At 36.4% G+C, this 26039-nt stretch overlaps 1 protein-coding gene across 1 annotated transcript in view; it reads right to left on the bottom strand.

The window, feature by feature from the left end:
- Positions 1 to 268: 268 nt before the first annotated feature.
- DNTT (DNA nucleotidylexotransferase) overlaps positions 269 to 26039 on the bottom strand; it is an 82875-nt gene continuing 57104 nt past the window's right edge. Inside the window, exons 9-11 of the mRNA XM_053949502.1 lie at positions 22823 to 23086; positions 21292 to 21375; positions 269 to 355 (exon numbers count right to left, since the gene is read on the bottom strand). Coding sequence (XP_053805477.1) covers positions 269 to 355; positions 21292 to 21375; positions 22823 to 23086 — 435 coding nt within the window. The remainder of the gene's footprint in view (positions 356 to 21291; positions 21376 to 22822; positions 23087 to 26039) is intronic.

Here is a 26039-nt window from a genome sequence, read left to right on the forward strand (position 1 = left end):
CAGTTCCAAGTTTTCCCCACAAAACAAGCTCTGTTTTATCACTCCCACATAGAAAATTCAAAACCAGAAAGGACTGGAAAAGATTTTGAAAAACTTAAACTCTTATCTTCTATGAACATTAGCAAGTGCAAGTGGCTTCTAATACTTATTTAATTTTTTTTGTTGCCATAGAAATACTTATTATATATGTATATATAACTATACCAGACTGCAAGGTGGGCAGAAAGTCCATTGCAGTCAACTGATGAATGTACACTGGCAAATAATTTTAAGCATTCCTTTCCCATGGTTCAACATAATCCAAGCCAAGATGTGCAAAGATTTCCTCCTCACTTCCAGCTTTGAGAAAGATCCTCTGTGAAAAAAAAAAATTTAAAGGAAAGTCAATAAGGGTGTTAGAAAGAAATTTCAATTGATGTTTTGCTCTTGCAAAGGAGTTAATATTTGACAGTTCTACCCATTGTATCCTCTACAGAATACACTGTCTTCATCAGTGTGCCTACCCTGAAATGCAAAAGCAAGTTAAAAAAGAATTTTAATGCTGCTTGATGTTTTCACTTTTAATGACTAGCTTTCAACTTTGTTTTGATTTACTTTTTCAAGACCCTCAAATCCAACCTATGTTTCCCTTCCATGAGGGTCAATAGCAGGACTTCCTTCATGAAATCATAAACGTTTTTACATTAATACAGTAATGTTCTCTGTAAGTGCATTCAAACTGATTTGATGGTGACACAAATTGTCCCTAGCCAAGCATTTAGAGCATCACTTAAAAGCCAAGCTTTTTTATTCTTTACACACACTCCTTCTGAATGTTTTACAGTAAAATGCAGTTTTGTTTTTTATACCTGCACTTCTGATAATACAGGAGATTATTTTTACACAGGAACACTCACAAGCCTACATGCTGTATGATGGCTGATATAATAAGTACATAGCCTTATGCATTCCTTTCATCACTAAAGCAGAATAATAATTAAAACAGCTGCTAAGGTAGGTGAATATTAAAACAGTAAAAACCTCACAATGTAGAGTTTGGAAGCAAGAAAGATATTTCAAGATTTCAGCAATTCCTGAATCATTTGAAGTCTAAATCAGTGTTCAACTCTGAATAATCAAACTCAGGTGTTGTGAAAACTTCAGGGCTGAGTTTCTAGATTTGCTCTCTACTGTGAAAGAGGAGATGCTGTCTGGAGAACCCACCGGTAAATTCCTTTGAGTAAGGAGAATCTGTGACTACCACATGTGTGCCTGCAGCTCTGCTCTGTCGCTGCCGAGCAGTGCCTCCAGGAGGGCTGTCTGTCCAGCACACCCACGGGAAGGGGTCAGGAGAGGAGCCCATGATTAGATCAGTGTAGACCCAGGGTATGGTGGAACAACTTCTGGCACCAGAGATTCACAACTGAGACCTGAGTGATTAAAGTTGTCTCTGCAATAGCAAAGATTGCTTATAAAGCACAGAGAAAGAATATCCCTTTTTTTCATAGGAAGTTCCAATGTCAGATTCTGGAATGAAAGGAACCTACAAATAACACTGAACAGCACAAATACTGAACTTTTTCACATAGACAGAAGAAGGAAAAAATGGTAGAAAATATAAATTGAACAGGATAAAGAAAAGGAAAGAAGACATCAACAACTGCCCATTGAATAACAATACTGAGGATATTTTGTTCCTCAGGTGTCTCCTGAGATGACAGAATTTTAGGGATTTTTTTGTAATTTCTTTTGTTTTCTTTTAGTACTATTAAGAAAAAGAGGGCAATCCATACACCTACATTACTGGGGGAAAAAAAAAAGAACAAAAGTAAAACAAGAAAAAAAAAAAATCTTACACTTGTAGACAGATGTTACAGACACTCTTTAATAGAAGCTCTTCATATCTCTGGAACCCTAAATTGCATTCCATTTCTTTTGTTCTGTCACTTTATGTTTTCCTGCAAGCTAAACTCATTTCATTTGCTTGACAGGGAAAATTTCTAATACAAAGTATTTGATGCTGAATACCGTTCTCAGTAGCTACAAGCAATGTTTCTAAATGAATCTCTGGCTGATATCTGCCAACTGCTTTAGCAATGTAAGTGTTATTAATGTTAATCATACCCTATGATTTTCCTTCTATGTCAATCTATGCTTATACAGTGCTGCAAATTTGATTATTGCATTCACTACCATTCTCTCTTGATTTTCTTCTTTTTCCCCAAGAGAAGTAATGAACTGCTTGCCTAGTTGTGATTTTATTTCATCTTCTTACCAATACTGTGGAGATCCAAAACATGCTCCACCAACATCAATCAAATTTATAAAAAAAAAATAATGCTCTGGAGTTTCTGGTACACTCTTCTCTTATCCCATTTAATCAATTCCGTCATTTCAATGGATGTAAATATTACATTTGCGATTGTAAACATGACCATTAACTACACCTAATGTAGAACAATTGCCATCCAAATGTTTTCTTACATGAGTTGCTACCTCTTATATTTCATTTTGGCATTAATGATCAATAATACTGAAAGAGAAGCAGAGAGTGAAGGCACAGAGCTAGCACAGCTTTATGATATCCTAACTATCATTGCCAAAGTATGTTATACTTCTACTGTCACTTGGTTTCATATCAGATTTTAATACGATGAATCCAGCAAAAAAAACCATTACTTAATAAAGCAGAATTCTAGTTTTAGTTATCTAAATCAGCATTAGCCAACAGCACAACCTTCTTGAAGAGCACACATTTAATTGTATTCCAAGCAGAGTGATATCCAACTGTTTATTTACCAAATTGCTTGGCAATAACAGCTGTCCAATATCAAAATAAATTCTTTTACACTTAATACTTACACTTAAGTAATACTATGAATGTCTTAGCCTGTCACTATAGCATTTCATTAATATTTAACCCATCTGAAGATGAACTTAGAAAATTAGTTTAAGTACCTAAAAATAGAAGTTAGTATCACATATTATCATTGATGAAAGGGGATTTGATGGTTCTGAACCAGCAGAATCTGCCGCAGAGTGAAATACTCCAGGTTTGTATGTACATGTGAAATTCATTGTTTTGAAGATGAGACATGTGGTGAAAATTTGATTAATTTATTTCTTTAAATCCTTATAATCCTTGGTGTTACCTGAAGACCGAGAATTAAGTATGACGTTTCCTAATTGATTACTGGCATAACTCTGCTTTATAAACTATTTGAACGTTTGCTCTTGAATAAGTCACAGCCAAATTGCACCCTTAAAGACCAAGTAATTTCCTTCCATATCCCATTTTTCCTACTCTTTTCAGAGCCCTGACTTTTATATTTTTCACAGCTGTAATTCAGGAAAATGCAGTCATACTCTAGCAGATTTCATTATCCTTTTGAAAATTATAACATTGTGTATGAGGCACATCCCTTCATTTTGCAAAAGACCCTGAAGGACCATGAACACTAAGGTCTGCCTGGACTCCTGACCTACTATTACATAAAATAAATTAGGGAGGGGAGGAAGGGCATGGAGATTATTTCTAACAGTATCTTTTTAGCAATTTACAAAACACTCTTTGATAAAACTTTGCTTCTAGACAAGCACCTGGAATATCATTAACATATGCATTTATTCTAACTTTTACTTTGTGTCCAGGATTATGTTGCATGCTTTAAAATAGCAAAATCTTACACAAGATGTTTAGGGATTTTAAATTTAGTTTTTGTCTTCTCAGAAGACAGTGATCACTTGTTCATAAATCAATGATATCTGAAAATCACTGATTTTCATATTGCTTAACATATGACACATATTCCCGTCAGTTTAATTACCTTAATATTTCCTTTTCTTTTTAAAATTATTAAAGTGGAGATATAACAACAATGTGATCATACCTAATTTTGTAGTTCTACCAGTACCCTGAATGATAAATACCAAGCAGTCTAAACTCCCATCACTTTACGTCTCAAATTATCACAGTGGCCGTAAGCAAGACTATGATAAATGAACAACAGAAAAGAAAAGGACAGACTGTCATTTGCAAACTTGGAACTTAATTGTTCATTGTTCTTGGACAGAATCCGTTCTAAAAATAAGATTTATGGGTAAAGTCAGTTGTAGATGAATGATGATAGCAACAGGACTTGCTTAATCAGCCATGGTCAAAGATACCACAATGCACCTTAAATTTCTTACGCATGTATTTGTCACTTTAGTGACATCTTCACAAGTCATCACTTATGTCAAGTCAATTGAAGAGTTTTAATTAAAGATAATTAGGACAATGAAAAGATGATGCTGCTTACATTCCTTGCAACAGCTTCTTTAGATATGAAAGGCTATGGCATTCAGTGAAGCAGTGCACCATAATGTCAGACCCACAATTGATAGAATATACCTCAATGGCTTATCAGACTAAAAGTACAAAGCTCTTGAATTAAATTCCCTTTTTCTCTGATCCCATTTGCTCAAACAGCTTTTGTATTCTTGAAAAAATAATTAACAAAAGGGGCTTACAGAAAGAATTGTGAAGGCAGAAACTTAGGTAATGCATTGTGTCTGCCACATGATTGCCAGTGGGAATGTTGTGTGTGCTTACCTGACCCGAGTGTTACCTGACCCACCTGTTCTCTGCCCCTGGGCCAGTTCTCCAGTTCAGGTGTTGATGCACCACCAGGGCACACAGGTCACACCAGCACTGCAGGAACTTTAGGAAGAAGCTGTGTTTACTAAATCAGCCTTTTATAAGGTATGCCTGACAGTATGGGTATACATTTTATTATTTTATGACTTTTGGATTATTTTCACCTAAACTCCTGCATACCAAGCTAAAAATATTCAGCTTGTGAGACAGTCTGAGCACTGCATCAAGGAAGTCTGTACAATCACATATCCACAAAACAATGCACTGGAGTATTTTTGTTTCAACATTTCCTGCAATTCTTAGATTGACTGCAGATATCTTCTGTACTCAGTGGTCCTATTTTATCAAGTTCAGTGCAAGGGTCTGACAATAAATGAGTAGAGCATTAACTTAATTCTCATCTCTGAAAATGTTGAAATAACCATATACTGAAATAAAACCAGCAAGTTAGAATAGGTGCAAACAACCAACTCTTTTATGGGAGAATTTCTGTGAATGCTATAGCAACTATTGTGAAAATATTTTTAAACAAGTAGCTGTAGTACATAAATTTTTTTCTTGATATATGAATATTAAATGTAATACATGACAATAGCCTCAAGCAACTTCTTCTAATCCACAAAATACTGAGGAGAAAAGAAATAAAAAGAAATTTGGAAGCTTGAAGTAGTCACATTTTTGTTTATTGTATGATCAGAATTGCAAGAAAGTTTTGGGGCTTGCTCTACAGTATTCTTTAAAAACAGAAATGAGGCCTGCCTGGAAGGAAGGAAGGAAGGAAGGAAGGAAGGAAGGAAGGAAGGAAGGAAGGAAGGAAGGAAGGAAGGAAGGAAGGAAGGAAGGAAGGAAGGAAGGAAGGAAGGAAGGAAGGAAGGAAGGAAGGAAGGAAGGAAGGAAGGAAGGAAGGAAGGAAGGAAGGAAGGAAGGAAGGAAGGAAGGAAGGAAGGAAGGAAGGAAGGAAGGAAGGAAGGAAGGAAGGAAGGAAGGAAGGAAGGAAGGAAGGAAGGAAGGAAGGAAGGAAGGAAGGAAGGAAGGAAGGAAGGAAGGAAGGAAGGAAGGAAGGAAGGAAGGAAGGAAGGAAGGAAGGAAGGAAGGAAGGAAGGAAGGAAGGAAGGAAGGAAGGAAGGAAGGAAGGAAGGAAGGAAGGAAGGAAGGAAGGAAGGAAGGAAGGAAGGAAGGAAGGAAGGAAGGAAGGAAGGAAGGAAGAAAGGAAGAAAGGAAGAAAGGAAGAAAGGAAGAAAGGAAGAAAGGAAGAAAGGAAGAAAGGAAGAAAGGAAGAAAGGAAGAAAGGAAGAAAGGAAGAAAGAATGAAAGAATGAAAGAATGAAAGAATGAAAGAAGAAAATATGTTGTTCCATCAACTGGTCAAATTTTGCAGAGTTAAAAATGTGTAGGCACCCGCCTAGTGCTCTCTACCTATATAATTGCATTTGCTTGTTATTTTTGAGAGTTAAAGATCCTATGACTGAAAATACACAAATCCACTGAGAAGAAAAGGAAGATCTCAGTGCAAAATTAAAGACATCCCAAAGGCTTTTCCATTTGAATACAGTGAGCTGCATGGATTTTTGGTGAACTTTAGCAAACAAGCCTTAGGAAATTATATAAGTTCAATGCTGTTTTCCACTGGGAAGCCTGAGCTGCCTCACAAGCCTGAATACCTCCATTAGCTCACAATGAAAAGCAAACTTGAAAACACAGAGGTCATTAAAAAGTCATCCCCTAGCAAGGGAAGCATAATTTTAAAACAAAAACTTGAGTACCAAAGCCAACCATTGAATGTGTTGAATGCAGATGTCTAAGAATCCTTGGATGTGACAAGTACAAGGACCACTGTCAAAGCAACTGAGTCAGGAAAACCCTAGAGAATACAAGACAAACAGAACACATGTTTGTTTTAGCTTCACATTTACATCTTCTCCCAGAAAGGTCAATCAGAAGAGAGGTAAGCAGATTATAAAGACTGACTGATGAAAAATTATCCAAATTCACTCCATGGCACAAATAATTGGACATTCTATTTATTGACAATTAAGTTACTGCGAGTCCCAGAATAAACACTGAATTGTGTATATCTTTGATCCCCATCAAATTCAATTAGGCTTATCCTGGAATCATAAATATGTAGATGTTACTAACATTTCTTAAAAATAAGTTTAAAAACAGAGAAACACAGGAGAGGACAGAATGGAGGATGTCAGCAGCAGGGTAGAAAAATGCTAAAGTCAAAAGTGGATGGATGAGTTATTGAATGATTGACTTGACATGACCTCCTCATGGGCCTCCTATACTAACAGTTCTTACCCAGCTGAACATGCTGATGAGCTTCTGCAGTTCAGCAACTTCCATATAGATAATGAGTGCAATACACATAGTAAGAGAGGGAGGTAAATTGAAGAAAATAGTGAAGAGAAAATTTCAGTGGAATTTGAGTTCAGACATTTCTGAATTCAGGTAGATGCAAACTCAGACTAAAATATCTGATATAACAATTCAGAACATTTTACTCAAGCCAAAATTTACAGAACCACACAAATTTACTCCAACCACCAGCCAGTGAAACAGCAAACAAGGGCACCTAGAATAGAACAATACCTTAGATAAACCTTTTAGGGCCTTAGTTAAGACTTAGTTAGGGCCTTGCAGCAGGTTGAATAAAAAGCTTAACCTGGTTTTACTTCATTTTAATGGATAAGTGGGTTAGTGGGTTTTTGAGAGGAAAGTGCAGGCAAGTGCCTGGAAAGTGACTCAGCAAAAGGAGCAGCTGCAAGGAAGGGAGAAAAGGGATGTTACAAACTTTGAGTGTTTCAATTACTCATTGTTCAAAAGTTGTTTACTTGCAAAACTATATTCCCACATTCCTCATTATCAAAAAGCAATCACTTTCTGGAGTGATTTTTTGCAGACTGAATTTGTTGGTTAACCAGTGCAGATAGGAGCTCTAAAAAGTATAAGCTACAAGGTCTGGGGAAACCTATCAGAAAATACATAACAACTCTTCATAACAATAGCTCAAGGAAAATAAGCATTTTGCTGACATAATTAGCATGTGGTTTTGTCTATATTTGAGTTTACTAACCTAAAGACAGCATAATTAATTGGTTTATTATTATATGACTTATAATAATACGAATAATGTGAGTGAAAGCTATCCTCTCCCAAGTACATTTCTTTAAAATCTTCCCTAAATACCTAGCTCCATGCCATTTTCTACCCATACCATGTGGAACTTGAGTCACTGAGCATCACCTTAAGCAGGAGAGTGGGCTGTGGTTTTTATGCTATATGTCAAAAATGAATACATACAGTAACAGAGGGAGATTTTTTACTAAAATTACTAAGAGGAGCCCAAAGCTACCATCAACACTTAAAAATTATTGACATCAATATCCGAATTAAGTGATATCAATGTTAAGCCACAGGGACTATGGTTCCATTTTTTTTAACAGAAGAAGGTGCATCTCCTTGATCTATCCATAACCAGGTGCAGCCCACGCACCAGGATTTCCAGCTGTCATTCAGGAGATGGTTGCCATTCTGTGCCAGGCAACCTTACCTTCAGCATCACAACCCACTCCACTCCTCTCTACTGACCTGCCATGACCAAGATGAAAGCAGGCTCTGCAAGCACTGAGCAGGAAGCCAGCAATTTTCACTTCCTTCTCTATGCTACTGCTAACTTTACAAGAATAAATGTTGTATATCTTTGGTGGAAAACATAAATCTGCCCTGAGCTTCAGCATAACAAATAGCTTTGCAATTTTACACCACCTACAGACACGGAATTTTGTAAAGCAACTGTAGAGAGAGCTTTATGGAAGATCCATCAATTCCTGCAGTGCACTGACTGAGAGGAGGTTGAGTGCCTTCAATCGACAGTGAAAGTATGGGAATACAACATAACACTGATCTGTAAAATAGTGGCTACTTCTCTGAAATCTCCAGCTGATCATCAGGTAGACAAAGTGCTAACAAGAGTCACTGTGTTCAGTAACCTTTATAGCAAGCAAAATTATTTTATGGAGAGAGTGGGGAGGAAACGGAGGAAGAAAAAAAAGACTAAGTGAAGCAATTTCCATAACAAAGTGTGTACAATCCTGTCATTATGTAAGAGCTTTCAAATAATTGTACTCAATGATTGTCTTGCATAGTATGAACACTGCCTGAAAGTACCGTGGAAAAATGAAACTTCTTCATGGTCTGATATTCATATTGCTATCAAGCCTGAGAGGGATAGCAGCTCATTCCACCAGAACTCTATCAGACAACATTCTCAACATGAAACATTGCTTGATGCAAAAAAAACATTACAGAATCAAGCTCCAAGGAACTGTGTAGTAATTACCCATCAGAATTTAGCTTCATTATGGTCAGCACGCATTGTTCATACTTTGTGGATAGTTATAACATCTGACAGTCTGTCTTCTAAGACTTTCCTAAACAACATGACTAGCAACTTTCAAGTGTTTTTCCTTCTGTGCTTTTCCCAATGTTTTTTATTTGTTTTTTTTTTAAGAGGTTTGTTTTTAAGACTGGCTATTGGTGATTTTTGCTTTACTTGTAATTAGACGTTTTACTAACTTTTTAAGCTATGTTTATGAATGAGACTATCAACACCACAAACAAATTTATAATTATAGAACCATAAATAATGAAGTACTAATTGTGCTAGAAATGTGAAGTATGTCAACAAATTCAATAATAATATCCCACAACATTTGCAGACACAGTGTATTTTTCATGTGACAGTATCATAACAGTTTTCAGTAGCAATAACCTGAAGTTTCTCTGACAATATATTATCTCCATATGTAATTTTAAGGTTTAACTGGTATTTTCTGCAGTAATATTCACATCAGCATGCCTGCCTTAAAATAAAATCTAATCTGTTCCTAAGCCAGCTACAAACAAGATGATAAATAAATCAGAGGGAAAAAGAATTACTTTTTGAAATGACAGTATAACAAAGCATGATTGAAAAAGCAGTATTGCAAGCACTACCCATTGACTTGATACCCTCAGGCAAAATCATGTGTAATGGTACTGATGCAAAATAATGCAGTGGAATTTATTCTAATAATTCTGGGCATGAATAATTTTTGAATGTAATAGAAGCCATAATCATAAATTCTCATTTCATATTACCACTAGATTTGTCCTGTGCTTTTAATCAGAAATACCAGACTAGACTGTTTCTCTTAAACTTATCTCTAGCTCTCATTAGAGGTTTATTGATATTAAATTCTGAACAGTAACAAGTAAATTAATCAAGTAAAATAGAATAATAAGGCTAGAATTAGAATATTCTAGGCACTTACCCAGCTAAATCATAACATAGTGTAACAAAATATCTTCATGTTTTCTACATGCAATCTACTTACTCCGAGTAGTTCCGATGAAGGAGAAAGAAAAAGACCAGTGGTGAAGTACTGACAGTTTGAAAAATAAAATATTAAAAAACATTATCTGTTGACTTAACAGAACTTGCTAAAATTTAGTTTGTAAACAAGACCATATTGTACATAAAATGGAACTATTGTCTGTTTAAAATGACAGATCTGTGGTTACTTTGTTGCAAAACACTACATTGCTATGCATTCCAATCTCCCATTACAATTTTAAAAATTAAAAACATTCCACAATACATTGGCCTCCAGACTAAAATGTTTTTAGTTTGGGGCACACAAAGTGAAAGGAAACTTGGAACTTCCCATCTGACAACACAGGCAAAAATTTTAACGTTAAGTAGCACACTGTTGCATACAAAAACAGATCAAAAATCTATTGTCCCTGCAATTCTCTGACAATCTCTGTACCACCAGAAAGTCCTTAAAAATATTCTCAGGGATTATTTCCTTTTTCACTTTAGCTATAGTCACGCTTCACTTTAAGTCTGTGCTATTTACAGCAGCTTTGTCAAATACTGTTGGGGTTTTTTTTGCATTTTACCTTATAAAGCTTTGTAAGAGTGAATGAAATGATAAGAAAGCAGAATCCTGGATTTTATGAAACTCAGTTGTGAGTAATTCATATGGGATTACTATAAACAAACTGCTACAGAAGAACTTTATTGGGATTGCAAAATCAAAGACATGCAATTTAAGAAATCCCAGAATGTGATGGATTGAATTTTGACCTTAATTCAATTTTCCTATGTTTATGCATAGAGACTTCATTTCTTCAAAGAAATGCTGCTTACTTCAAATCCTGTAAGGTACTTAGGCTTTGTTCACGAGGCAGGAAATGTACTGTGCTACAGGGCTAACAAATACTTGCTGACAGCACTGACACAATCTTGAGTCACAGACCAATGTGGGATCAATCAGTCTTAGGAAACTGAGCTTTTATAATGTGTATCTCTTCTAGCTCCCTGTGTTTGCTACTCCCCTATGCTAAGTTTTTGATGTCTGCTCTCAGATTTCTAATGTAGCTCTAGGCTCCTCTCACACCATATCCAGAGTTAAGTGAGGCATGCATGGTTTACTTGGTTATTTGGGGCAGAGAATGTTTACCTACTTCTTGTTGCCAGCTTAGAGCATTAGCCTGATGAATTTAATTTATTTTTCAGTCCATCAAACTTCTACTTATATCTCTTCCCTGCCATTCCATTTTTGTGGTCCTTTTCAGTTGTCTCTTCAACCAACCTAGATTCCTTTCCACAATGGAGCTGTTAATTAAATCTACCCTTTCCATTCCCCATTGCTTTTTCCAGCCACTCTGCATGTATTTATCAAATTTGTACATCCACAATCCCCTTCTAACTCCCACTTCCTATGCTATTTTCCTCTCTGGTCCTCAGCTGCTTCCTTTTCCAGTTTCCTCTCTACCTATCTTCCTCTCAAATTAATTACATTTTTCTTTTGACTGAAAATATGCGGCTCAGTAACCTACCACCCATTTGATAACTTACCCAGCATACTGATTGAATAATTGAATTAAAACAATTGAAAATTATTGGTTCTGTACTGCCCTAGAAATTAAAATGAGTAAAAAGGTACAGTCAAAATATTCAGGATCTGCACCTACTTATGCATTTTGAGAGATGTCTTTTTATTAGCAATACAGGTTTCACTGAACTGCTCCAAAAACACACCGAGCATAGGAAATGACAATTAGGTACTTTTATCTTTGTGTTAGATGTACAGCTTGGTATTGCAAAGAGATTAGGTTTAGCTAAATATATATATGAATTACATGCAACCTTTGTAAAAATGACCAATCATATGCTGTATGAAAAACATTTAAAATGCTAAGAGAACACTAAGGAGAAGCACACTTAAGCACATAAGAAAATGCATAATCATTTTTTAACTTACCAAGGAGTAAGAAAAGTAGATTATTTTAATTCTTAATTTTAAAAAATAGACCAGGTGCAAAAAGAAAAAAAAAAAATCACCCAAATCATATATGCAATTTCCACTTTAATGAGTGAGAGTGAGAAGAATTGAAACATAAATGAAAGTAGGTGCACCTCTTTACAATCACTCAGTGTTTAATTGTAGTAATCTTAGAATCACAGAACTGATTAGGTTGGAAAAGATCTCTGAGACCCTCAAGTCTAATCTATGACCCAACACCACCTTGTCAACCAGACCACGGCACTGAGTGCCACATCCAGTCTTTCCTTAAACACCTCCAGGGATGGTGACTCCATGACTTCCCTGTGCAGCTCATTCTAATGCCCAATCACCCTTTCTGTGAAGAAATTCTTCCTGATGTCCAGTCTAAACCTCCTCTGATGCAGCTTGAGTCTGTGTCCTCTTGTCCTGTCACTGTTGCCTGGGAGAAGAGACCAAGCCCCACAAGCCTACAACTTCCTTTAAGGTAGTTGCAGAGAACACAGTGGAAATCAATATTATAAATTTTGGATCTTTACTGTAGCTTTAATCCAGGCATTGTTGCAGATGCCTAAAGCAAACTCTGCAGCTGCAGCATGTTTAATTCATCTCGAGGCTGATTATATCACCATTATAACTTTATAATTTTAGAGCAGCATCTGCCAAAATAAGACTATAACTTCCAGTTTTTCAGAATCATAAAAAATGTCTCTTTAACTGTGCAAGTAAACTTCTGCAGGCATCTTTTTCAATGAAAGGTAGTGTGGAGTAGATTTTCTCAGATGATACCAAAAAACTGTCTTAGAGACTGAACTACTGAATGCACAATTAAACACTGTGAATATTACACAACTTTATGTAATAAAATGAGGTTAGAAAATCATAGACAGCTCTCCCGGGTGATAAAGGTTTTTGAGAAGTAATGTGTTGGGCAGTGAAAGGAAAAAATACCTGCTTGAAAAACAAAGCTGTTTTTTTACTAGGAGACATATTTACAAAATTCTGGCAGGGCAGGTCACCGCCCAACCACCTGCCATCAGTCTGGCTTCCTCAGAGCAGTTTCTGTCCTCTGAGCCAAGCCACCACAGGAGCACATGAACATGACTTTTTGCACCAGCATAGTCACTGTCAAGTAAGACATGTTTCAAAATAAAAGTCACAACGCAGATGCAGACTGAGCCAGAGAAAAATTAGAATATTATGAGGGAGGCTAGAATCTCAAGGAGGTTGCCAGGCATGGCTGGATGGGCTGCCTGCTGCAAACACAGAGGTTGTCTGTGAAGCAGCTACTTGGGCAAAACATGGGCAGTAGCAGAACTCAGACACCCTGAAGCCAGCTGACCAGAGCATTGCTGCCATAAAATAGCCATTTACTGGGGCTGTAGTCACACCTTCATTAGGCTTTACAGGTATGTGCTAAGGCAGGCAGGACAAGCCTTGCCTGAAGAGTCAGTCGGGTTTTTTGTAGATAGGAATTCACTCTGCAGGCAAATGGTAAAAGACACTGCAATACTGACGGTGACAATTGAGTGCATGTGAGCTTCACAGTGTGAAAGAAATCCCAGGATAAATTTCCCCTTTCATGCTTATTATGGTTGCCCAAGAAAAAGTAAACTTTCTCTTAAAAATCTGGGATCACAGAATCTTACTATATTCAGTGCAACTCACAGCAATTAATGGCTTGAAAATCTGGGTCCAACTATGAAGTTTTCAGAGCATCTTGTGAGTTTGTTATTCAGAACAGTTATATAAACCACCTCTCTTGTTATTCAACAACTAAATAACTTTTCATGCCATTCAAATTCATACAAGGTTTTTAAATGCAAAATTGTCATCAATCATCAATCAGTCATCTGAATAGTATCATATTTTTTTCAATATTTCTCTAATAGAAAACATTAAGGGACCTATTTCCCATGTTAAATTTACATAAGACATAAAATTAATAACTGCTTTCTGCCTCAGTGACTCTTCAAAATAACACTGAGCTCATGATCCTTCTCTTACAAAAAAAAAAAACAAACCTGCAATGTCAGTGCAAGAACATTCATATGCAAATAATTCAATTAATCTATTATACCCCAAGAACTCCATCTATTCTTTCACAAAAATAAGCAATGCTAATTATGTACATCACTTATTTTTGCTGCCATGAACTGCATAAAGTAATAATTGGACTTGAAAGGGATTTTCTGAATATTGTGAAAATATATGGGTTTATACAAGTTATAAATCAGAATTTGCAAGACATATTCAATCCTCCGATCTCGCCTCCTGGTTTGAGAATTTCCATTGGTGAGTGGTGTATAAAATGCAGGAGAGAGACACTTTCTACACGGCCACAGTCCAGCCATGAAACTGTTCCACATGCCATCCTTAGAAATCTCCTGACATGAAACAGGAATAGAGAAGAGTACCTGCAGCAGTTTAAGGCATCCAGCCCACCCCCATCCCACTGCTCTTTCAGCTCAACTCTCCATGCTCCTTTCCATGCCCAAAGGATAGCAATTTCAGGAAATATATCACTAGAATTTCTAGCATGGAACAGTTGAAGTTAGTTCCTGTTTTATGCAGAGCTGGTTCTGAGTAGCTGCTGAACAGCAAACAGCACCAAGAAAAATAAATATATTCTGAACGAAAGGAAAGCACAATAGGGAACCCCACTGCAGCTGAAATTGTGTGATATACAGCAAGGGAGTTTTAAACCTCATTCTTTACTGTAACTCCAAGGAGTAGTTTCCAAATAGTTGCCAAAATATAAAAACAAACAAAAATATGTTTATTTTCCTATGGATTCTGAAGTATTTGGAAATTGTGCTAATTTTTAATTAATTCAGATAAGGAAGCTTAGTTAGGAAGCAATAGTGAAAAAGGTTGATAAATCTTGCATTTTAAAAGGTCATATTCATCCACAATGTAAGTGGTAAGGCTGGGTTTTGCACAGAACAGTAAATCTTTCAGAAGCATCCTCTGTAGTTAAGTTTGGGATATCCTCACAGCAAGCTGTACTGAAAAAGATGATATATGGTTTTGGCTGGCTGAGAAGCACTAGAATGCAACTTCCCAGGATTTCCAGAGAAAAGAGAGTTCTAGGGAAGAGTATTTCTACCTAACACATGTATAGTCATACAAAAATAATATCACATTGCCTTTTGAACAGACCTAATCAGCAAAACACTAATTAATTTTACTTAGTTGGAATTTTCCTACTCAGTTATCCCAGGTGTTCCATAAAAATTATGTAATTATTAAAATATTGCCCTGAAAAAGTCACAATCCAATAGAGTCTAGTTTACCAGGCACTTAAAAAAAAAACAACTAAGCCTATTTGAGCTCCTGCCAGCTTGCACATCTTCTAAATATCCTGCCTGACAGGCTACTGGGAGCCTGAGTTCAAATAAGTCATTTTAAGTACTTCAGAGCCAGGGTCCCCAGAGCTCATTGGCTCCATGGGCCTGGAGCAGCCAGCCAAGCAAATGCCTCAGAGCTTGCAGCCCCAAGAGCTGTCTGAGCTTTTGAGGTTTGGAACAGTCCGATTTTGTTTCCAAAGCAGAGATTCAGAAAGATATTTCTTTAGCAGAAAGTGCCGATATTTGACTTACCCTCTGATTATTCAAAGCAAACTTTGAATAATCAAAATTCTCCAGTAAGCCTTTGTTCTCTCTTCTAGTTATAGAGAAAGACAAAACACTGGGTGATCAAAATTCTTCATTAAACTGAAATAGCTTTTTCTTTAGTGGTTAACTACTTACCATTACTGCATGTTTCCATCATGGGAACTCGGTTTTAGTGATGGGAAGTGAGACCAAGGAAGGCTAAATGTCCTGCTTAAAACTACAGAGAAAATTTGGCTACAGTGACACAAATTGCAAGCTGAAAGTCAAACCTCTGGACCAGCCTCCTTCCTTAGCCTGTATTACAACAATGTGTAGACACTCAAGCTCACACAATCATCACTTCATGCTAAATGTCACAATTCCTTCTTATGCTGCCTTTTCACAAGTCAAATTAGGATTACAAGAGACATCAGAAAACATTCAGAGAACAGAGAACATGACAGCCTGGAAATTGCTTGATAGTGCTCTCTGATATCACACATCTGACCTGGTATGTGACACTTTGGCTGCCTGCAATCTTGTCATTCTACCAGCTAGAGCAAAAATCCACTAACAGAGAGTCCAGCTCGGGACACTCTCCACAGGACCATTCTGCATGAAAAGATATTCTACCCCAGCTAAGAGCACCAGAGTTGGTAAAGCCACCAACAACCTTTGTAGCTCCTGAATCTTATTCCAGGTTGCTGATACGGAAAAGGGGCATTCATTAATACCACAAGGACAGCTCCTTTAAGAATAGAAATCCTGTGGTTTGCCAGCCACTTTAAAAGTCACTTTCAAGATAATGAAACACTAAGAAAAAGTAAATCACACATTTCTTACATCTTCCTATAGTCATATGAGAATTACTAATCTAAAAGGTATTTAAAAATAAAACAGACTTTGGAGCTGTATCTTCTTTAGTTAGATCCACTAGATCTCTCTCTATTTCACCCAGGTAAAAAGGTGTCAGGATGTTGTCAAGACTTGCCAACAATGTTGGCAAGTATGCACACCACTAGTCCAGAGACAATGCACATTGTACCCAAAAACTTTTATTGTGGGCTAAGGGATAGTCCAACACAGAGGAGTGTCAAAACAACTGTTGATGTCCTGGTTTACAGACTAAGGACCTTAATTTTTCCAAGGAAGACCCTACTGTTCAGCTGACCTGACTTAAGCTTCACACAGAAAAATGGTTGGGCTTTTTTTGGTGTTTTTTTTTTTTTGTTTTTTGTTTTTTTTTTTTTTTTTTGTTGGTTTTTTTTTTTTTTTTTTTTGCAAAACCATTTCTATTTTTCTTAGAGAGCATACTGTTCAGTCATGAATAGGGAAGGTTTTACAATGAGAATTTTATTTGCCTCTTCATAAAAAAGTCATGCCATTTGTAGCAGCAATATTACCATAAGACATGGGGATGTACAACTTCTCTTTCTTCCTCGTGACTGATCAGTGAACTGTACTCTGTAGGAGTGAGGATCAGTAAGGTTTGACCTCCAGCTGGTGTAAATCACAGGAACTACATACCTCAGGTTGGTATATACAAGTGCTAATTTCCATACCTTTAGTACACAGTTCTACAGACACACAGATTTGGACATACGCTCATCTTTTTATGTAAAAGAGGCTGAGATAATTGGTAGCAAATTTTCAATTTTTTTGTCACAATTTTCCTGTGAAAGGAAGATCTACAAAATACCCTTCTTATTACAGAACTGAAAAAATCGTTAGTTTGATAATTGCACACTGTCTTCCAAAACCAACAAATATATGAAAAAGATTCACAATAGAAAAAAAAAAAAATCAAGGCTGAGGAACAATTTCACAGTGTAACTTTGTAACAAGTCCCTGGAGAAAATTTCTCTTCCTTTTGTTCCCATCTGGAAAGCTATGTAATTGATTCCTAACTGCTGTGTTAATGCTCTGGATTCCTGGCAGAATCCCTTTGGAAATACTTTAAAGTAAGCAGGACTCTCTCCTGCTGCAACCCTTTGAACGCTGGAATCTGGGATTCTGTGACATGCATCACATTTCAAGCAGTGGGCCACAGTGCCAGCATCTGTGCCAAACAGCTGATAAATATTAATATAGAAGAATAAAGTATACTGCATTATATATTGAAATGTAGAGCAAATCAGGAAATTGTTTTCTTTTGTAATGAATTACATTCTCTTACAAGTACAGTTACATTCCACCAAATAGAAATTAAATAAGAACAAATAATATTTGCTATAGCATGGTTTATTAACTTCTTATAATGACTTGAAAAAATTTAAATTACAATAGGCGAGTGGTTTTTAAGGAAAGGACTTGGTCTTCTGCACGAGCAAGGAATAGCTTGACTCTTCCTGATCGTCATATACCTTTTTCTGTACACACACAGAGACTAATAAAAGAAAAAGATTGAAGCAAAAAGGACTTGGTTCATCTCCCAGATTCTACCCCAGTCAATACCCCAGTGACTGTTAGAGTTGTGCATGAAGATTTGTCTGCCTGGACAGAGCCAGTGACATAAGACAACCTCTCTTCAGCAGATCAGGATAGAAATATGGAAAAGATGTGTTTCAGTTTTCACATATGGTGCCTAATTAACCTTAATTAAGGTTGTGTTGAGGGATCTTGAGCAGCTTGCACGAGGGATATCTGCTTCCTGATTTTTTTAGCTTTAAGAAAGGAAGATTTCCTCTCAGAAAGAGAAATATACTTATGAAATACAAATGTTCATGTTCCAATTCAATTTTATGAGACAGTACAGATAAAATACCTATGTTTTTATTGTTCCCTACAAGTCAAACAATTTTAAAAGAAAAGCACTAAGATTAGAATAAAGTAGATTCTCTACTCTTCATAGTTTAATCTAAAAAAATAACCAACAAACCATCCCTAAACATTTTACAATTTGGGCATATGTCCCCTTGTGTAAAATTATGGATTATTTTTATTACTTATTTTAAGCTTACTACTCTGATGACCCTAAAAATGAATCAACCTTGGCAGCCACACAATTTGCTGTGAAACTCTCCTCTTCCACTATGAGCCATCAAATTTCACAGACAGATGCCATTGCTGTATCCTGCACATTTCTGATCTTAGTACACACTGGGTGGCAGTATGGAAGGTTTTTGGTCAAACTGTCATTTGTGGGAATAACTTAATACAAAATTGTAAAGTTAAAATTAATTTAAAAATATATCTGAATTTAACAAAATTGATTTTAACAAAATATTAATAAATATTCGTATACTTGCCAGAGAGTCATCTCCTTTTTCTTGTTAGAATAATTCTACTTGAAAAAAGAGCCTGTGTTAAGCAGATTATAAATTCAGTGCTGCCTGGTCTGAAATTTTTCATATTGCATATCTGCCTTAGAAGTTTCTTTCTTTGTGGAAGAAGTCAGCTAATGTAATTTAGCTATTTCTGAGACTGCAGCAGAAGCAAGAACAATATTCTGCTGTGTCAACATATTAACACAACTTCTTGTGTTTGAAATCTGCAGTGCATCTGTGGTTTATAGCAAAAAAAAACCCCAGAATTTGGAAGCAAACTAGCTGTGTTTGCAATTAAATGAGAAATGACAGACCTAGATATTGGGGGATAAGGGGGACAATACAGATAGACAGAAGGCAAAGTCCCTCCCTGAAAGGGACAGCTGACCCAACAGTGTGCCTCAACTGACATATGGAAATCGTAGATTGAGGACCTTGTGGTCAAGAGAGTTGAAATTTTCCCTGAATTTTGGTCTGGGTGTTTTGGGTTTCCTTCAGGTTGGTTTTTGGTTTGCTGTTTTTTCTTCTTTGTCTTTGTCAAGATCTCCTGCCTTATGATAAGGAATAAGGAAAATTTTCTGAGTTTTGCTTCTCAGCCTTCTCTTTAGGTCCATTCCTTTAGTTTTGGGCAGTACATCTGAGGAATTGAGGAAAAATGTAAGTTGAGATTCAGACATATAGAAGGTCTGGAGACTAAATTATAGTTACAGCTGATGATTTGGGGAACCACAACATGGGTATACACATTTCTTTGTATTTTTCAAATTTCCAAGGCAGATAGTCAACAGGAGAAACTTAAGGCTGGACACTGCAAATGCAGGGCCCTTGAAATCAATGGATGTTTAAGACTTTAAATCTTTCTCTGACTCAGCTCTTTACTTGAAAATTTGGGATGACAAGAACATCTTTCTTCCCAGAGGATACTGTGAAGACAAACTCATTATTTATCTGTGAATCATCCTGGCTAATCCAGTCAAAAACACATGGAATCTCACTTTATTTTTCCCCCAGAAAGATTTTAATGGTATATCAGTTATAAAACCTAAACATAATCAAGAAAAAAATAATACTGATTGATGTTGTTCATGAAAGAACAGTGTCAGTTTTGCATCTCTGGAAGCCTCAGGGCTCTGAGTAAAAGCAGCAGATATAATGATACATACTCATACACCAAGCAGGCAAATTTTGCTGCATACAAAAAATAACACTGGCATTCCACAAATTGTTTGGTTTTCCCTAGTGCCATTTTTTGTTACACCCAAAAAGCTATTGAACAGAGCACATATTAATGTGCAGATAATAACACCAACCATATTATGGTGAGAAAAAGAGTTTATATTTTGAATACTTTCAAAATATAAAGGACAGGCAGGAATGCACAGACATCATCCCTGAGTTTGTGAAGAAACATCCTCTTTAGACACGATAGCATATTTATCTACTATTGATTTTATGTTTTCTTCTGACGCATCTAGTATTGCCAATTGCTGGCGACAGGATATCTGACTAAATGGATAATTAGCCTGATAATTTCCCCAGGTTTCCATGTGAACTGAGGATGCTATAGCAGCATCTGGACCTGATGAGCATATATGGAGACAGCTGAAATGGAGTGATGGCTTAGATCAGTCCAGCATCTTAGAAAGAAGCAATGAGACAATACTACATGTAAGCAGGGATGCTGAAAGTAGTCTCCATTCTATCAGGAATATATCGGAAAGATTAATGTAAAATCTTGACATAGTACTTTGCTTTTCCCTATATTGACATCAATAAGCATCTTCAGGATTGATTTTTGCTTATTATTTAAATGGCCTAATACAAATACAAACATTAAGCCAGATAAATGCAGAAATCAGTATAACTGCAGCCAAGAGCCTTTATACCAGAAATTATATCAATTACTCCCCAGGCTGCCAAGCCTGACTAAACAGAACTCCACACAGACTTCTGAATGCAGGGCTTTAAAAGCAGGATGATCCTTAATCCCCGCTCAGTGTCATACCCTGCAAAAACTTCCTCAAGCCTTCTAACTGAGCCTGTATCACTCAATATCCCCTCTTCCTTTGCAATGTCAGACCAATATGAGTTGAAAGTGTGCCGGGGACAGAGAAATGATCTCTCCTTCTGAGACAGAGGGACAGGGAAATACCTTTTTCAAATACTTGCAGATGGCTTGTTCTCAGTTCTGTGAAGGCTGCGCAGTTCCTATCAAATACAAATGTCTAATTTGTGTTTCTTGTTACATTTCAGGAATTACTTCACAATTGCCAAAAAATAAAAGGGGTTTTCAGACTTGTTCAGATTTAATCAGGCTGTTCCAGTGAAACTAAATCATGTGAAGGTGGAACTGTTTTACCACCAAATGGATAATCAAGCTAAAATATTCTATATACTTAAATATAAAAAGTTAGCTGGAAATGCACACTTGGAAATAAAAACACATTAGCTTTATTTCTGAGAATAAACAGTACCTTTCTCCTGTCATATAGTGCGTGATTATCCAGTATCATCTTCCTTTCATGTGCAGCATACCTCCGCAAATCACGCCCGAATTGCTGTCAAAGACAGAGCAAATATCAAACACATGCACAAACCAAAATTGTTATCCTTTGCACCTTCTAACACCAAACCAAATAATTAAACGAAGGACTAAAAATTACCTCTATGAAAGGAATATAGTCTGATAAAATCTATCATCTGAAGGGAAATGTTTGGACAAGGAATCCAAACATTTGCATCCGTCCATCATCGCCATCAGTTACTGTGACAGCAGTTGGGCACTGTGCAAGAAAGTAAACCTGTGGTGGGCTCCCACAGTCTGAGGTGAATTAGCCCAACAGGGAGCAGGAGCTCAGTGAGGCAGAGAAAAATGAAGTCATTGCCTACTCATCCAAAGGGCCTCACACTGTGTGTTTTTAGTGTAGCCTCCTATCTACAGAGTTGAGAGAAGGGCTTTTAAGTTGGCAAACACTTCCAGGATAAGAAAGGACCCCAGAGTCTGCAGAACTTAATCCAAAGTCCAAAAAAATACAATTTGTTATCTCAAAAAAGCGACTGAAGTAACTCAAACTCAGCAGGAGAACACATCAATTTCAACATTTTTGCCTGGTCTAAACCATCCTGCTTCCAATTAACCTGAGTAGAACAGAGTGGCAAGGCACCAGTACTGCTTCCAGCACATCAAAAAGATAATTCAGAGCAGGCTCAGAAGCTCTCCATTGTACCATGTAAACACTCCCTAAAAAATGAACATCAGAAGGCAAGCATGTAGAACAGATTAAAAAATAATTCTGTCTGGAGAGAAATTAATCATTTGAGTTTTGGATTTGCATTAGGTAGAATTTTATGTTTTGAAAATAGTGTACTATTTTATATTATGCCAGCTAACTAGTGCCTATTGTGAAAGTAGCTATCATTTCAAGTTTTCTTATTAAAACATAAATCAAAATATATTATATTCTGGCTCAAAACTAATGTCTAATTTTAATTTTTTTCCAGTTTTTTACAACTTCAAGGAGTCAATTAAAATGCAACTGAAACAAAACATTTGATCTAATCCAAAAAGATGTCAAATTGTTTTCAATTTCCTACAAAACAAATTAAGTTCCAATTCAACATATCTCTTCCTCAAATGTTTAATTTCCTGCAAAATTATGTGACGCTTTCCGAATCATCTTTCTACTCAGTAACCATTTAAATTTCTTGTTAACAGTATTACGATGTAAAAAGACAACACAACTGATCAAAAACCTAGCTCTCCAGTTCATAAACCTAAACACTAAGCCACAAGGAAAATAGTACTTAACTCTCCCAGAGAGACATCAATAAATGTTAGTGATGAATTCATCAGCTCCAACCCACGATCAGGGGTGGATGACAGCATGAAATGTGATGCGTGAACATCAGGAATATTTTTTTTAAATCCATGAACTCTGAATAGTCCTGCAACAACAAAAACGTGTTTGCAGTGCTAAGAGAAGATGTACTGTTGTGGTTACTTACCCTGGAGCCTGTCCAACCTAACAGAGCATATGAATATTGCTCAAAGGGGGTTATGACCAGATCCACACGGATTGCCTTCCAGTCTTTGACTTCTGCCATTTCCAATTTTTCTGATGTGTTGCAAGTGCTGTTGTCTACTCTTGGCTGATATAATTTTAAAATTGCAAAACATTTCTGAAAATGATCCATGGCATCAACTTTTCTGCTTGGCAGCTGTTCCTTTACAAATGTTGATTCAATGATATCACAATAAAGGAGTAAGCCCTAAAGAGAAGATATGGTTCACATTGAATTGCTGAACTGGTTTTACTGTCATTCCAGAGTTTCTAGACAGTTGTCTTAAAAATTCATGTGAAATGTAATTTCAGTAAACAAGGAAATGTGCCAGGGCAAATCTGGGCTAAGGAGAGACATGTAACAGCTTCCGACTTTGGAAAAATATTTGAGGGAAATCTGCATTGGTAGATATCTGACTGTAGTGAGGTCCTGCCCTGTACTAAAGAGATAGAATTTGCAATTCTTCCTCTCTCTCCTTTTCTCCTAAACCTTTTTCTAGTTAATGTCAACAGAAATTTCTGAGTAAGGACTGATGTGTTCCCATGTGGCAGACATCTAGAAAAAGATGATTAGTCCAGTGCACAGTTTTGCTGATAGATTCCAAAGTGAAAGATTCCATTTGGACTGTATCTGTTGCATGAGATTTTCTTGTGACAAGGTCTGGAGTCTCCAGAGAGATGGAAGATCCCTGCCGATGTCTTTTGCTCAGAGGGAATGCCCATTTCTTTAGATCCTTGGATCACTTTTTTGTTTCTGCTTTGAAATCACTCAAATATTTACACATCCTCCTTCCTCTGGACTAGGGAGGAGCAATTTAAAAACCTTTTTTAAATTGCAATGTTGAACTGAGAGCGTGTAGAAGTGGTTTTATTTGATGGCTGTCAGTTGTTTGACAATGGCGTTGTAGTTTAAGAAAGCTATTCTCCCATTTAGTAGCCCAGCTAAAACCATTCCTCTTGTTTCCCCCTCCCCCGCCCCAGCTGAAAACCCAAAAGGCAAAGATCCTGGGCTGAGATAAGAACAATTTCCTGAAAACAGCAATGAGGTAAGACAACAAACAGTAACTGGCAGCACTATTAATAACAAAAGGTGTAAGACAAAAACGATTTACATGTAAAATACCAGACCATTTCAACCACCACACTTTCTCCCATTGGAAGGAAAATCCTTATTCTAGGAAGAGAGGAAGTCTCTTTCCCTCACCCCTGGCAATGACAGAAAGTGGTATTGAATAATATTAGGGTCTGGCCACACCCCTTCCCTCTGATCTGGGCCAAAACCAGAAGGAAGGGTCTCCAGCTAAGACTCTTAATGTCCCGGGTAACAATGAACTGATTTTTTGAAGAATACCTCAGTATTAAAAAACAGATTTTTATTATTTCTTTTATTTAATGTAGGTGTGGTAACTTCACATGACAATATCTTAAATGCCTTAGAGAATACTTTACAGTAATAAAGTTACTTTTATCACTAAGAGCCATAATTCTGCCCCCCCCCCAAAAAAAGCATATCAAAACCACTTAACAAGATATTATTTCCATGAAGAGACACTGATATGTATTATTACATTTTTAGCCTCCAGCTTTTTGTTGATGATAGCTCCAAATTAACAATCCCATTATTTTACTGGAAATCAGTTACAGGCTTTTCATGGGTCAATGAGCCAGCCTTTTTAATGATAACTATTTTATTTGAATTGGCATTCTTTCACTTGTCTGGAATTTTTCCTGATTATGAAGATTTATTATAAACTGATATGAGAAAACTCCTTATGTAGCTTCTTCTCTTGGATGACTAGTTTCCAAGTCTGCTGATTTGAAAATGCTTAAATTTAGCAGGTGCTCTGTAACAGCTATCTTTAAAACAGCAATTTTTTCTTAATTTTACCCCAATGTCACAAGGCACTGATGCTTGCTCTTTCCAAATATAGACTCAAAACAGCTGTTGAGTGTTAATGCATAACTGCCTATTTTCCTGCTTATTTTGATGAAACTATCCTCCCTTCAAGTTTATTTTGTTGCTTTTAATGCTAATAAAAATAATTTAATATCATTAATCATTGGCCATTAATTGATGAATTCCTGCTTTGATTAAGCACCAATATTCTTCCCATTTTCTATAAAAATCAGTTAGCTACTTAGCAGCACTTTCTCATCTTTTGCTTCGTTTTTCTTTTTACTCTTGGAGATTTGGGACACTACATAGTATATACCAGAAGCCAGAGTTTCACCATTAAATAGGAGCCAAAGCCTAGGTCATATGCATTGGGATAGTGTTTCCAATTAACCTAGTATAATTAGAAGTGGACATCACCATCACCCCTTAAAGTAAAGGTGAAATGGCACTTAGGTACACTTGGAAAAAGCACTGCCTGAAGGGGCAGTCAGCTATGAAGATTGTGTGAAGTTCTGGCCACTGCTAGCTGCAGAGCTGCATCCTTCTCATTCCTCTGAGTCGGGGAATCTGCAGTTCTTTGCACATTTCAGATTGATCTGTACACCATAAAGTGCTGTAGGTCTTGTTTACACAATCACATTTTAAAGTGTGGGCATTTTAATTTCTCAAATTTACAACACCCTCAAAACTAAATGTATTTTTTAGTTATGTTAAGACCCTCAACAATTTTCCATTTTTAGAATGACCACACACTTTTGCTTAAATATGCTGAGTGCTGGCACATCAATAGCATTGATATTGGAGTAAATCCAAGTTCAAACTGAGGAAAAGTATGACTTTTCAGAAAAACATTAAATCAATCACTGAAAAATCAATCAAATATGGTATCCAGCATTCTCAGTCATTTTTAATTAAATGGAATCCTATTCTATATTTAGTGTTACATGCTGTCATTATTCATAATTTTTGCTAGCTGGATTAATTTTGCTAAGGCTAAGTAGGATCATTTTATATCATCTGAAAATGTAATCCAATATGTTCTTCTGAAATGTATATGTTGTTGCTCTAAATTTCCTTCTGAGATAGTTTAATAAAGTGAAAATGGATTTCTTTTTTTTTTTTTTCAGTGAAATTGCTATATCTAATCCAAAATAAGATGTAGCATGTTAATTTGGAAAAATTTCAACCTAGATGAGACAGCTGGAATTCTATAAAGTAGAAGAGCTAAAGGAACCCTTTTTTAAAGTCAGGCCTTTTAGGATAA

The sequence above is a fragment of the Vidua chalybeata genome, chromosome 8, assembly GCF_026979565.1.
Source record: "Vidua chalybeata isolate OUT-0048 chromosome 8, bVidCha1 merged haplotype, whole genome shotgun sequence".
NCBI lineage: Eukaryota > Metazoa > Chordata > Aves > Passeriformes > Viduidae > Vidua > Vidua chalybeata.